The sequence below is a fragment of the Phaethon aethereus genome (assembly GCF_964289735.1).
Source record: "Phaethon aethereus genome assembly, chromosome: 15".
In the NCBI taxonomy this organism is placed as follows: Eukaryota; Metazoa; Chordata; class Aves; order Phaethontiformes; family Phaethontidae; genus Phaethon; species Phaethon aethereus.
This window is the reverse complement of record NC_138591.1, coordinates 18037376-18048754: the sequence shown is the minus strand read 5'-3', so window position 1 is coordinate 18048754 and position 11379 is coordinate 18037376. Positions and strand designations below refer to the sequence as shown.

At 67.8% G+C, this 11379-nt stretch overlaps 3 protein-coding genes across 3 annotated transcripts; 1 reads left to right on the top strand and 2 right to left on the bottom strand.

The window, feature by feature from the left end:
* Positions 1-1121: 1121 nt before the first annotated feature.
* Positions 1122-4723, bottom strand: MCRIP2 (MAPK regulated corepressor interacting protein 2). The gene is made up of 5 exons (XM_082006712.1): positions 4449-4723; positions 4246-4327; positions 2621-2748; positions 2326-2427; positions 1122-1662 (listed from the first exon to the last, which is right to left on the bottom strand). The coding sequence occupies exons 1-5, from the start codon at positions 4498-4500 to the stop codon at positions 1592-1594; spliced, it is 435 nt and encodes a 144-aa protein (XP_081862838.1). The 5' UTR covers positions 4501-4723; the 3' UTR covers positions 1122-1591.
* A 1724-nt stretch (positions 4724-6447) lies between these two features.
* On the top strand, positions 6448-9362 carry METTL26 (methyltransferase like 26; the record flags this gene model as incomplete). Its single annotated transcript, XM_082006992.1, has 6 exons — positions 6448-6724; positions 8063-8225; positions 8366-8425; positions 8843-8910; positions 9158-9236; positions 9315-9362. The coding sequence occupies exons 1-6, from the start codon at positions 6534-6536 to the stop codon at positions 9360-9362; spliced, it is 609 nt and encodes a 202-aa protein (XP_081863118.1). The 5' UTR covers positions 6448-6533.
* A 751-nt stretch (positions 9363-10113) lies between these two features.
* Positions 10114-11378, bottom strand: WFIKKN1 (WAP, follistatin/kazal, immunoglobulin, kunitz and netrin domain containing 1; the record flags this gene model as incomplete). The annotated part of the gene is made up of 1 exon (XM_082006796.1): positions 10114-11378. A coding segment is annotated over one exon (1161 nt), but the record flags the coding sequence as incomplete, so codon positions are not given.
* Between the last annotated feature and the right edge of the window lies 1 nt (position 11379).

The following is an 11379-nucleotide window of genomic DNA, read 5'->3' as shown; positions in this document are numbered from 1 at the left end:
TTGTTTTGTTCCTGTGACTGACTCATTCTTTCCTGTTCTGTTTTTTTTCCCTTTGCCTAATGTTGTTGTTCAGAACGATGGTGCATCATGTTAATAAGAATTTCCCTGGATCTTAACGACGTGTGTTTTTATTAGTAAGCAGCCAGCAAGCGGAGTGGCATCCCCAGAACCCCTGGGAGCCCTCCGGCACTGCTGCCACGGAGGGGTTGCTCCCTGGGAACATCCCTGCAGGCAGCAGAGCCGGGGGCACCATGCCATGGGGAAAGCCCAGTGCCGGGCAGCAGCTGCACAGGAAAAGGGGGGGTGGTACCTGGACCCACCAGGAAAGTGCTGGTTATTTTGGAAGGGGAGATGGGGCAGGATGCAGCAGAGCCCCCGGCGCTTTGCCTGGGATGGGGAGTGGTGGGAAAGGGGAGGTTGTGGAGGGCTACCTGGTCTCTAAGCCAGGTACCACAAGCAGCCAGCACCCCACGGGTGGCAGGACAGCCAGGAGCCCCCAGCACACATCCATTTGTGGTACCGGTGACCCCCCCTGCAAGGCTCGGTCCTGGGGTGGGTGGCACAGCCACAGCATAACCCCCCCAGGGCCCAGGCTGGGCCTGGTGCTGCTGGTAGTTTGGTTATGGCTGCAGTGGCCAGGTCACACCAGCACCATGTCACACCAGGCTGCGGTGGGGGAAGCAGCACAGGGCCCAGGCAGGGAGCACCAGCTTCCCCATCCCTTCCACCACAGGCAGCCACAGCCATAGCCCCCCACTGCACCCCACCAGCCATGGGCAACCTTGTCCACATCCAACCCCAACCTTGAGCCTGGGGCTCAAAATGGCTTTTGTCAGAGCAATAACAGCCTCCATGGTACAGGGGGGGCTGGCCCCGGCCCCCACATTCCTGCAGCTTCACATGCCACAGCCTGGCTCAGAGCCACAGCCAGGAAGCTCAGCCCCCTCCCCATAGCAGCCACCCCCCACCCCAATCCCAACCCTACAGCCAAGGCAGCACCAGCCCCTGGCTGAGCCCAGGATGCAGCTCCAAGGAAGACGGGGAGCTGCTCCCAGCTCTTTGCCCCCGCAGCAGCCCGCTCCCCCCTCAGCCCCGCTCCCCGCCAGCTCAGGGCACGATGCAGCACCCCGGCTGCTTCACCACCTCCTGCAAACGCATCCTCCGCGTCCCGCAAGCGCCTCTCCACTGGCAGTTTCAGCGCTTTATTGTCCGGCGGTCCTGCTGCAGCACCCCGCTGTCCTCCCCAGGGCTATGGCCGCAGCGGGGGGATCTGCTCCCCCATCCCCAGCACGGCACCGCAGTGTCCCTGGGAGCTGGAGGCTGCGGGAGCTGCAGCGGTCCGAGAACTGGCACTTAAGGAATCCTGGCTGGGGCCGCGCGCGGCTCCTCCACGCCGGGCGCAGGGAAGGGGCGCGTGGCCGGGCATGGCTGTGGTCCGGGCTCGCTGGGCTGGCAGCATGGCTCACTTGATTTCGGTCATCTTTTAAAAACGTGGTTCTAAAATGCCACTGATTCTGGGTTCTGACCAGATCCTCTCAGCTTTGTTTCTCCTCCAAAAAAAAAAAAAAACCACCCAAACCTTTCTTCCCTTTTATGAGCAGTTTTCGATTTTGGCCAGAAATTGCTGCGCCCACCACTCCTCCAGGTCGATGGGAACAAAGTCTGAAAGAGAGAGGAGGGTGAGGAGAGCGTTCAGAGCAGCTGGAGCAGGGAGCGGAGCTCCGAGTGCTCCCCCCCAGCTGTACCGTTTACCACTGGAAAAAAAAAATGACACCCCAAAACTTCCCCCACCCCTGTGCCCTGTCCCCAAAAGGCCAGGCTGGGTTTACAGGGACCTTCTCTTCTTGAGGACTTTGTGGCCACTGCAGGAGCCCCCAGGCTGCATTCGCAGCCCTTACTCCAGCTGCCATCAGAGAAGGACATTGTCCCTGTCCCTGCTGCGCTCCGGCTGGGCCCTGCTTGGCCCCGGGAGAGGCAGGTCCCCACGGCAGGACCCGGGGGGCTCCTTGAACCCACCTGGGTGGCTGGAGAAGGCAACGATTTCCAGAAGAGTCATCAACCAGGTGTCCTGCTCGTTTGGGGTCCTCCGACAGGGCACGGTAGGACATCCCCACTGCAGTGCCGGGGGCCAGCTGACCCCAGCACCCGCCGAGCAGCCTCAGCACCGGCAGGACAGACCCAACCCAGCCGAGCCCCTCCGGCACATCCCGCATTGGGATCCACCTCCCATCACAGTCCTGCTCAGGTGCCTGGCTGAGCCCACACCAGCTCATTGCACCCGTGAGCCCGATGCACCCCTGAGTGTCACAGCTGCTTCCCACTTACTTTTCAGTCCGGGGTTGGGGGTTTTCTCTACGTACTGCACGGGGCCGCAGGCGCTCTCCCCGCTCCGGCTGCCGTCCAGCTGCTGCTCTACCTGCTGCCAGGCTGGGGAGGGGGGGAACGGGCAGCAGATGGTTTTGGGATGGGGATTTCCCAGCCCGGGGCGGGGGGGGGGCTGCAGGAGAGGAGCCGGCGCGAGGGAGGGCAGCTACCCAGGCTGGGTCCCATGTCCTCCAGCCCCCCGCTCCAGGACGCGACAGCAAGCGGGTTGCCCACCCCAGGGACCCTCTGCCCTCACCTTCATAGACGAAGCGGACGTTCTCCTCGTGGGCCAGCGTGTAGCACTCCTCAGAGGCCGAGACCTGCTGCGGCAGCACCTGCGGCCTCTTGCCGTTCACTCTGTTGAAGACGAGCTTCTGGGCTGGGCTGTCGAGGGAAGCCAGGGGCAGGTGAGGAGGGACCGGCAGCTCTTCCCACCACAGTTTGGAGGAAGGACAGGGGTCCTTTGGATGCCCCACAGCACGCACCGTTGCCCACAGCCCCAGCAAGGCCAGGGGCACGGTTGCAGCCAGCCAGCCCCACTCAGCCCTGTTCCGGGACCAAAAGGGACCCAGCCCCCTGGGAGAGGGGGCTCCTGCACAGAGAGGGGTGCAAGCCAGGGGAGCTCCCCAGGGAAAAGCACGCCCTGCAAGGCTCCCACCCCTCCTCCAGCCCTGGGCACCAAGTGCGGTCCCCAAAATAAAAAAAGTCTGTCACCAAAATTGCTGAAATAGCAGGAAAAAGGGAGTGAAACACAGTTAGGCACTGGGCAGGGGGATGCTGCTCCCTGCAGACCCAAGCACCCCGGTTTGCTGGAGGAGTCTCGGCCCCCAGCACATCCCCGAAGCGTCCCAGGACTGGGACGAAACCCGTTGCCAACTGGGAGCAGGTCGGGATGAGACTTGTGGGCACATCCAGTGCAAAACTTCACTATTTTGGCTTTTCTGCCCAGCTTCGGGGCAGGACGCGTCTGCGACGGCCACGTTTCTCACGGGACAAAGTCTAAGGGGCCCGGGAGCGCGGGCAGGTTACGGCTCGCGGGGCAGAACAGGCAGCCCCTGCCTGCGCCTCCCCCGACGGCTCTGCGGGCAGAGCCTGGGGCAGGGCAACGCGCCCCAAACCGCACATGGCTGGGGGGGGGGGGGGGGCAGCGGGCAGGCATCCCTGCCTGCTGCAGGCAGGGCAGCAGGCAGGAGCGTGCCCAAGCAAGCAGCCTGGAGAAGGACAAGCGCGGTGGGCAGCCACAGCGGGGGTTCATGAAAGAGCCCAGGACGGAGGGGAGCTGCATTGGGGGGGGGGGGGGGGGGGGGGGGGGGCGGGCTTTTTCATCCATTTCTTGATGCTGGAGAAAAGGGGCAGAGCGGTGCGGGCCCCACAGCCCGCCCCACAGCACGGAGCTGCCCGCGCGGCCAGGCCGGGCTTGGGCCCCGGCTCCCCAGCTCCTTGGCAGCAGCAGCCGTCACCCCGCCGGCCCCCGAGCACGCCCGCCCCACAGCTCCCGCTCCTGCCCTCCCGTAGGGACACAGGACGACCCACCCACCCCCGTGGGCCAGCACGGCCTCCGGGGACCCGGGGCTGCAGTGGGGACCCGGGTTGTGCAACCGGCGCCTCTCCCGGGGCTCGCGGGGGGGGGGTTGCACAACCCCGGCCCGGCCCGCAGGCAGCGGGACACCCCCCCCCCCCCGCCCCGCAGCCCGCCGCTGCCTGCACTTTGCCCGCTCCACCGGCCACAAACCCCCTTCCCCCCGTGGGTTTCGGGAACGGCCCCTGCCCGCACCAACTCCGCCTCCCCCCCCTCCCTCCCCGCGGCCCCTCCCCCGGCGGCGCGGCCCGGCCGCCCCGGTAACCTTTCCCCAAGGTCACGGCCGCCGCGGCGGGGCTCACCTGGCGGGGGGCCAGGCGCCGGGCTGGAGCCGGCCCCGCAGCTCGCCCAGCTTGCTGCTCTCCACCGCCTGCTGCGTCGGACCTGCGGGCGGCGGCGGGCGTCAGGGCGGCCCGGGGGAGCGGAGCGGGACGGTGCCCACGCCCACGCACCCCCCGCCCCCGCACCCCACCCCCTTGTCACCCGCCGCTCCCGTCCCTCGTACCTGTGCGGCGCTGCGTGGCCAGCTTGCTGGGGCCGCGCGTCAGCGTGTACATCCTGCGGCCCCGCACCGGCCCCGCGCCCCGGCCCCGCCACCCCCGCCCGAGTGCGGCGCGCGCCCCTCGCCGGGCCTTTAACGGGCCGGGCCGGGCCGGAGCCGCGACACGCCCCCGCCCTTAAAGGGCCCGCGCCGGACGGGGCGCCTACAGAGGCGTGGGACGGACAGGGGGCAGGCACGCGTGGGCGACGTTTGAGACCGACGCGGAGAGGGTTGGAAGGCGTTGGGGTGGGGGTGGGAGGACACGCGGGACGCGCGCGGGAGACGCAGGGAATACAAGTGGGGTGTGGGGGGAGGGACACGGAGGCACACGCGGGGCACACGTGGGACACGGGGTCACACAGGGGACACGCACGGGAGACACAGGAGGAACACATAGGGCGTGGGAACACGCATGGGACCGAGGTGGGACAGACGTGGGATGTGGGGTGCACACAGGAAGCAGGGGACACAGGGTCACAGGTGGGACATGGAGACATGCGTGGGACACACAGAGGGTACATGTGGGACACGTGGGAGACACGGGACACGCACAGAACACGTAGGGTGCACACAAGGGACACACGGATCAAGTGGGAAAGATAGCACAGGAGACACGTGGGACACAAGATGACACAGGCACACAGGGGACACAGGAGTCACAGGGACAAGAGGGGACATGCACGGGGACACCCAGGAGGCAGGGGACACTCAGGAGCCATGGGACACACAGGAACACGTCGGACCCAGGCAGGGGACAGTGAGGGGGTGCAGAGGCAGGGCCTGAGGTGCCACCACTACAGGGACACGCAGCGATGAGCCCAGTGAGCCCCAAGCCATGCGCCCCACAGCCGCCCAGGAGCCGCGGGCCACCCTGCAGCGCGAGAAGCCAGGGCGGGCGGCCACGTCCCGGCCACCGCAGTGACCTTTGGAGCGGGGAAGCCACGCCGAGGTCTCCCCATGTGGCCGGAGCTGCAGCCCCGGGATGTGACCCCGAGCCGGTCCCTGGCCACCCCGCAGCATTGCCTGTGGCTGGGTGGCACCCAGGCTTTTGGGGACAGGACGGGTGACAAACCCACCGGGGTGTTCAGGGATGCTCCAGCCTTGCCCCGGGGGCAGCAAAGCCGCCCCACAGGGGTGACCTTGGCCCTTCCACCCTGCCGGCCACGTGGCTGCAGTGGCACACCCCTCTTTTGGGGTGCCTGACCCCCCAGAAGAGCATCTAGCAAAGCAGGGCCTGATCCTGCAGGGTGCAGGGCACCCAAGGGTGGCTCACAAGGGGGCACCCCACAGCCATCAGCCCCCACGTGCTTCCCCCCAACCCCACAGGGTGCGGCCCTCATTCCCACGTTTAAATATGTCCGTGACCCAGCGGGACCCCACCACCAGCTCGTCACCTGCCCTGTCACCCAGGGGGTCATGCCTCAGTTTCCCCACCTGAGGCATGCCCGGGGTTTACAGGGTGCCCGTGGGCGCCCCAGCACAGCCCCGAGCCTTTCCACGCTCGAAGCCCCCAGATCCTTGGGCCGGACCCCCCGGGCTTTCCTCCTCAGTGAGAGTCGTTGCAGAAGGGGTAGGGGCGGGCGCGGGGTCTCGCTGGGAGCCCCATGTGCCGAGGATTCACTCCGTGGGGTAACTCCGCTGCGCCCTCCAGCTCCCCACAGCTGGGGTGTCCCACGCACCCCCATTTTTTTGGAGTGTCCACGCCGAGAACTGACCTGCTCCTGTTAAGGGTGGAGGGAATAGGGTGCAAAAAGCCCATGCGTGGCTGGAGAAGGGCAGCACCCAGCGTCCCGCACCGCGGTCACGCGTGGGAAGGCTGAGTGCCGTCCGTACGAACAGCGGCGCCGCTGGTGTAGTGGTATCATGCAAGATTCCCATTCTTGCGACCCGGGTTCGATTCCCGGGCGGCGCACGGGCTGCCCTGCCCTTCCCTTTTTCATTTTTTTTAAATGCCATGGGAGGCTCCACCCGCGGCGCGTGGGGGCGTTCCCCCGTGGGGGCGGCTGGGACTTGTAGTCCCGGCCCTGCGGCCACCGCCCGCTCACAGCCATGCAAGCGTCGGCGGCGGCGGAGCGCAACAAGGGCCCGATCCTGGCGGTGCTGCGGGAGTACGCGGGGCCCGGCGCCCTGCGGGTGCTGGAGGTGGGGGCGGGCGCGGGGCTGCACGCCGTGCACTTCGCCCAGGCGCTGCCCCAGGCCCGCTGGCAGCCCTCTGACATCGACCCCCAGGCACTGCGCAGGTGAGCGGGGAGCACGGGGTGGGGGGTCCCCAGGCAGCGCAGCCCCTTCCTCTCCCGGCAGACCCTCCCAGAGCCCTCCCGGAGGGCCTGGGCTCCCCGGCTCGGTGCTGTGTTTTATCCCGGGAAACACTCAACATCCAACTCCCAAACAGCCCAGGCTCAGTACTTTATTTTTCCCAGAAAAGCCCCAATATTCCACTCTCCACCGGCCCAGCCCGCCCGGGAGCGATTCCCGCCCGCAAAGCGCCCGGCCATGCGTTGCTGAGCGGTGGTCGCCTTCCCCTGTTCCCCACGCACCGCCGCGATGCTCCGCAGTGACGCCGGGCCCGACGCCCAGCTCACCGGGACGCCCCGGTGGCTCCCACCCGCCCGGTGGGTGGCTCACACTCCGCTCCTGGCATCGCACCGCCCCGGCGAGACGCGTCGGGCCCGTGTTTATTTGCTCGGCGTCAGCACGCGCGGGTCCGGCCGCGGCCAAATGCCCATTCCAGGCATTGCAGCACCGGGCTGGAAGGGCTCGGTTTCCATTCAGGAAACAAAAATAAACCCCGGCTCTGCAGCGCGGGGAGGAATTCCCCCACGAAAATAAAATAAACCTGCTGGGGAGGTGCCAAAATCAGCGCGCGTCCGGGGGGGTTGCAGCCGGCGTCCTTCCCACCCGTCACCGCTCCGGCAGCGGCACCCAGCACAGAGCGGTTCCCTGCTCTGCTGCCTCCGGAACCCGGGACCTGGCTGGTAAATGTACCAAAAAGGGTATAAATCACACCAAAGTCACACAGTACTGGCGCAGCGGCACCGGCGGGGTGCAGGCAGCCCAGGCACAGGGGTGCAGGCAGCGCTGCGGGCAGCCCAGGCACGTGGGTGCGGGGTGGCGTGCAGGCAGCCTGAGCACGTGGGTGCTGGCAGTGCTGCAGGCAGGGCGGGCGGGCGGGTGCAGGCAGCGTGCAGGCAGCCCGAGCACGTGGCTGCGGGCAGCATGCGTGCGGGCAGCTGGCAGGGCAGCGTGCTCCCGCTGCCCTGGGGAGAGGCAACCGTCAACTGGGATTGTTTTTAGGCACTGGGCGTCTCTCAGCCCATGTGCCGCCGGTTGCCCGGCTGCTCCCGCAGCTCCCCCCAGCAGCCCCCGCACCCTTTGGCCTGTTGCAAACCTTGGTGATACGAGACCCCTGACCCTGTGCAGGCCCCCGCCCCGGGGCGTGTTGCAAGCACAATTTTATTAGACATCAGAGACTCCACCTGGGAGATGCAGCCGGGGCGGGGTGCTGGTGGGGGCATGCGGGGGGGTGGGGGGAGCGGGGCAACAGCAGCTGGGGTTGACCTGGGGTTTGGTGTCCGCAGCATCGCTGCCTACGCGGAGGCCATGCGGGTGCCCAACGTGCTGCCCCCCATCCTGCTGGACGTCTCGCAGGGCTGGGAGGCGTGGGGGGGCACCCAACCCGCCACCCTCGACCTCCTCGTCAGCATCAACATGATGCACATCGCGGCGCTGCGGTGCACCGAGGTGAGCGGGGCAGGGCTGGAGCCACGCTGGCCCTCACCAGGTCCCTCTCCCCTGGTTTGGGGGTCCCGGGGCTGGGGAGGGGGCTCTTGGGGGGGTGTCCCCAGCCCCCTGACGTCGTCCCCACCTCTCTCTTTCCCCAGGGCCTGTTCAAGGGTGCCGGGGTGCTGCTGAAGCCCGGAGGCGTGCTCTTCACCTATGGGGTAGGTGCCGCTCGGTCGAGCACCCGTCTTGGTGCGGGAGCGTCCCGACGGGTGCGGGGCGTCCCTGGGGACGCCGGGGGGGAGCAGATGGGAGGGCGGCTCCGGGCATGGCTCGTGGGGGGGCTGGGGAAAGCAGGGGGCTCAGCTTTGGGGGCGGTTCTCAGCCTTTTGGGGCAGATGCTGAGCCCTGGATGGGAGGGATTCTGTCCTCCCTCCCCCCATCCAGGGCAGGGTCCGGGGGGCCCATGGGGCAATGATGGGACCCGCAGCGGGTGACGGCACGCACGGTCCTTGCTGGGGCCCCTGTCCCTTCTCCCTTGGCTCTGTGCGTGGTGGGGACAGCAACCCATGGGCTGGGGGGGGCTCAGGGGACACACGATGGCTCGTGCCTGCAGCTCCGGCTTCGTGTCCTGGCAGCCCTACGCCGTGGACGGCCGGATCAGCCCCCAGAGCAACGTGGACTTCGACCGCAGCCTGAAGCAGAGGTAGGAGGGGGGAGCTGGGGGGGTCCAGGGCTGCTGGCCGCCCGTCCTGCCCGTGTTGCCTGTCCTGCCTGCACTGCCTGCAGCCGCAGGGAGCTCCCTCCCAGCGTGGTCCTTCAAGACAAGACATAAAGGGGTGGCTGGGGGAGCCCCCCCACCTGGAGGCACCCTTGGGAGGTGGGGACGCTTCGGGGAACGCGGGGGCAAGACGTCTGTCCGTCTGTCTGACCCACGGCTCCTTCCCCGGCAGGAATCCCGCCTGGGGCCTCCGGGACACGGCACTGCTGCGGCGGCTGGCCGAGGCCAACGGGCTGCGCCTGGAGAGGATGGTAAGTGCTGGGGTCTGTGGGGGGGACAGTCCCTGCACTGGGGGGGACCCCCTCTGACCCCCAGCTTCGTGCTTCCAGGTGGACATGCCGGCCAACAACAAGAGTCTCATCTTCCGCAAGCAGTAACCTGCTCCGCCGGCACCTCCCGGCACCTTCCCGGCACCTTCCCGGCACGGCTGCCCCCCCTCATTGATGCCTCCTCGAGGGGTGACATCGTCCCCGCACCGGTGCCAGCGGGGCGATGGGACGCTGCCCCGCTCACCCCAGCTGGGGCTGGGCTTGGCTGGTGGGCTGGGGGGGGGGGGTCCGTCTCGCCCCGGCCCCTTCGGGGCTGCCTTCGCAATGGGGTGCCCCAGCCTGGCCCAGAGAAGCCGCCGTAGCTGCCATGGGGGGCACGGGTTGAGGGGGGCACAGCACCCCTGGGCATGGGGGAGACTTCTTGCTCAGTGCCGGTTTCCCCGGAGAACATGGTGCCAACGGTGGGGGGTCCCGTCGTCCTCCCCGCCGCTGGGACCCTGCTGCCGCCCCCCAATAAACTCCGGGACTTTGCCCCGCCGCCCCCTGATGTTTTCCGCTCTGGGGGGGGGGGGTATCCCCATTTCCCCCCCCCGCTCAGTGCCGATGGGGGGGTCAGATCCTGCACTGGCAGCGCCCGGGGATGCTACACTGGGCCTGGAGGCTTCGGTGCGGAAGGAAGGTTTTTATGGGTGGGGGGGTCCTGGCAGACCTCCCACCTCTCTGCAACCCAACCCAGTCCTTTATTGCTGCTGGCCAGGCCGGGGGGGTACATGGGGGGGGGCATGCGGCAGATAAATTACAGGGGAGGTGGGAGCTGGGCTGGGGCTCAGCACGGGGTTGGGGGAGAACTACCCGACGGCGGTAATCCCTAGATACAAGCGCTGGCGCGGGGGTCCCCCAGGCTGCCCCCCTCCATGGCGGCGGGTCTGCGGCCCCCCATGCCGGCATGTCCCTGGCTCTCCCCTAGTCCTGGAAGCGGTTCAGGAGGTCGCAGGTTTTCTTCTCCATCAGCTCGTAGATCTTCTTCACCCGCTTGTCGTTGGCTGCCCGGACGTAGCTGCTGGGGTCCAGCGTGGCCATGCCGTCGTGCACCTCGCCCATGATGATGAGCGGCCCGTCCTCTGCCGTCATGTTGGGGCAGGGGCAGCTCCAGTCCATGTCAGTCAAGGTCACCTCCAGGTACTTGATGTTGAAGAACTTGAGGCCCATCTTCTCGTCCTTGAGGACGTCCTCGAGGGCGAAGCGGGCGATGCCGGAGTCCTGGTCCTCCACGATCTCCATCAGCCGGCCCACGATGGCAAAGTCGCTGCGGCAGAGGCTCAGCACCATCTTGCTCTTCAGGCGGCAAGCCTTGCACTGCAGGCTCTTGGGGAAGGGGCAGACGTCCTCGCAGGTCTCCTTGCTCTCGAAGTTGTTGGTGTTGCCCTCGCAGCCGCCGTAGACGAAGGAGTGGCACTGCTTCAGCAGGTGGTTGTACGCCCAGCGGGGCTCCCAGTTCTGGCAGGGACCCTGCACCATGGGCAGCAGGCAGGTGGGGCGGGCGCTGCCCAAGCAGGCAGCCCGGCACTCCTCGTAGGTCTCGAAGTGGTTCCTGTTGGCCCCGCAGCCCCCATAGCGGAAGGTGAGGCAGGAGCCCTGCTTGGCGTCGAAGTGCCAGCGCACCTCCAGCGCCTCGCACCGCCGCCGGTCCGGCTCCTTCAGGCACTCGGCGCTGGGGAAGGGCTGGGGGCTGCCGGCCCGCGGGGTCCCCCCCGGCTCCCGCCTGACCACCGACAGCGGGAAGTCGGCACGGAGCAGCCCGGCAGCGTTCCTGGCCGTGCAGGTGTAGATGCCGGCGTCCTCGTGGCGGGCGTTGTAGATGACCAGCTGGCCGATGTTGGTGACCACCACGTTGCCGTACATCTGGTCCGGCCGCATGATGAAGTTCTCCTCCCGCTCGCTCTGCTTCTCCCAGGTGATGTCCGGCCGCGGGCGCCCGCTGACGTCGCAGCGGAAGCTGACGGTGCCGCCGGCGCGCACCGACTGGTGGAAGGGGTTGCTGTAGAGGGCGGGGGGCACCGGCACCTCGGGGCCAGCTCCCGGCGTGGGGCGCGCCGTCGTCTCCTGCGGCACGGGGCTGGTGTCG

Excerpts from the sequence above, each read along its gene's own strand:
- MCRIP2 (XM_082006712.1), bottom strand. The coding sequence starts at position 4,500 with ATGTACACGCTGACGCGCGGCCCCAGCAAGCTGGCCACGCAGCGCCGC. Across the intron at positions 4,328-4,448 it reads GGCCACGCAGCGCCGCACAG|GTCCGACGCAGCAGGCGGTG; the intron begins GTACGAGGGACG and ends CGCCGCCCGCAG. Across the intron at positions 1,663-2,325 it reads CCCCAACCCCGGACTGAAAA|ACTTTGTTCCCATCGACCTG; the intron begins GTAAGTGGGAAG and ends TCTCTCTTTCAG.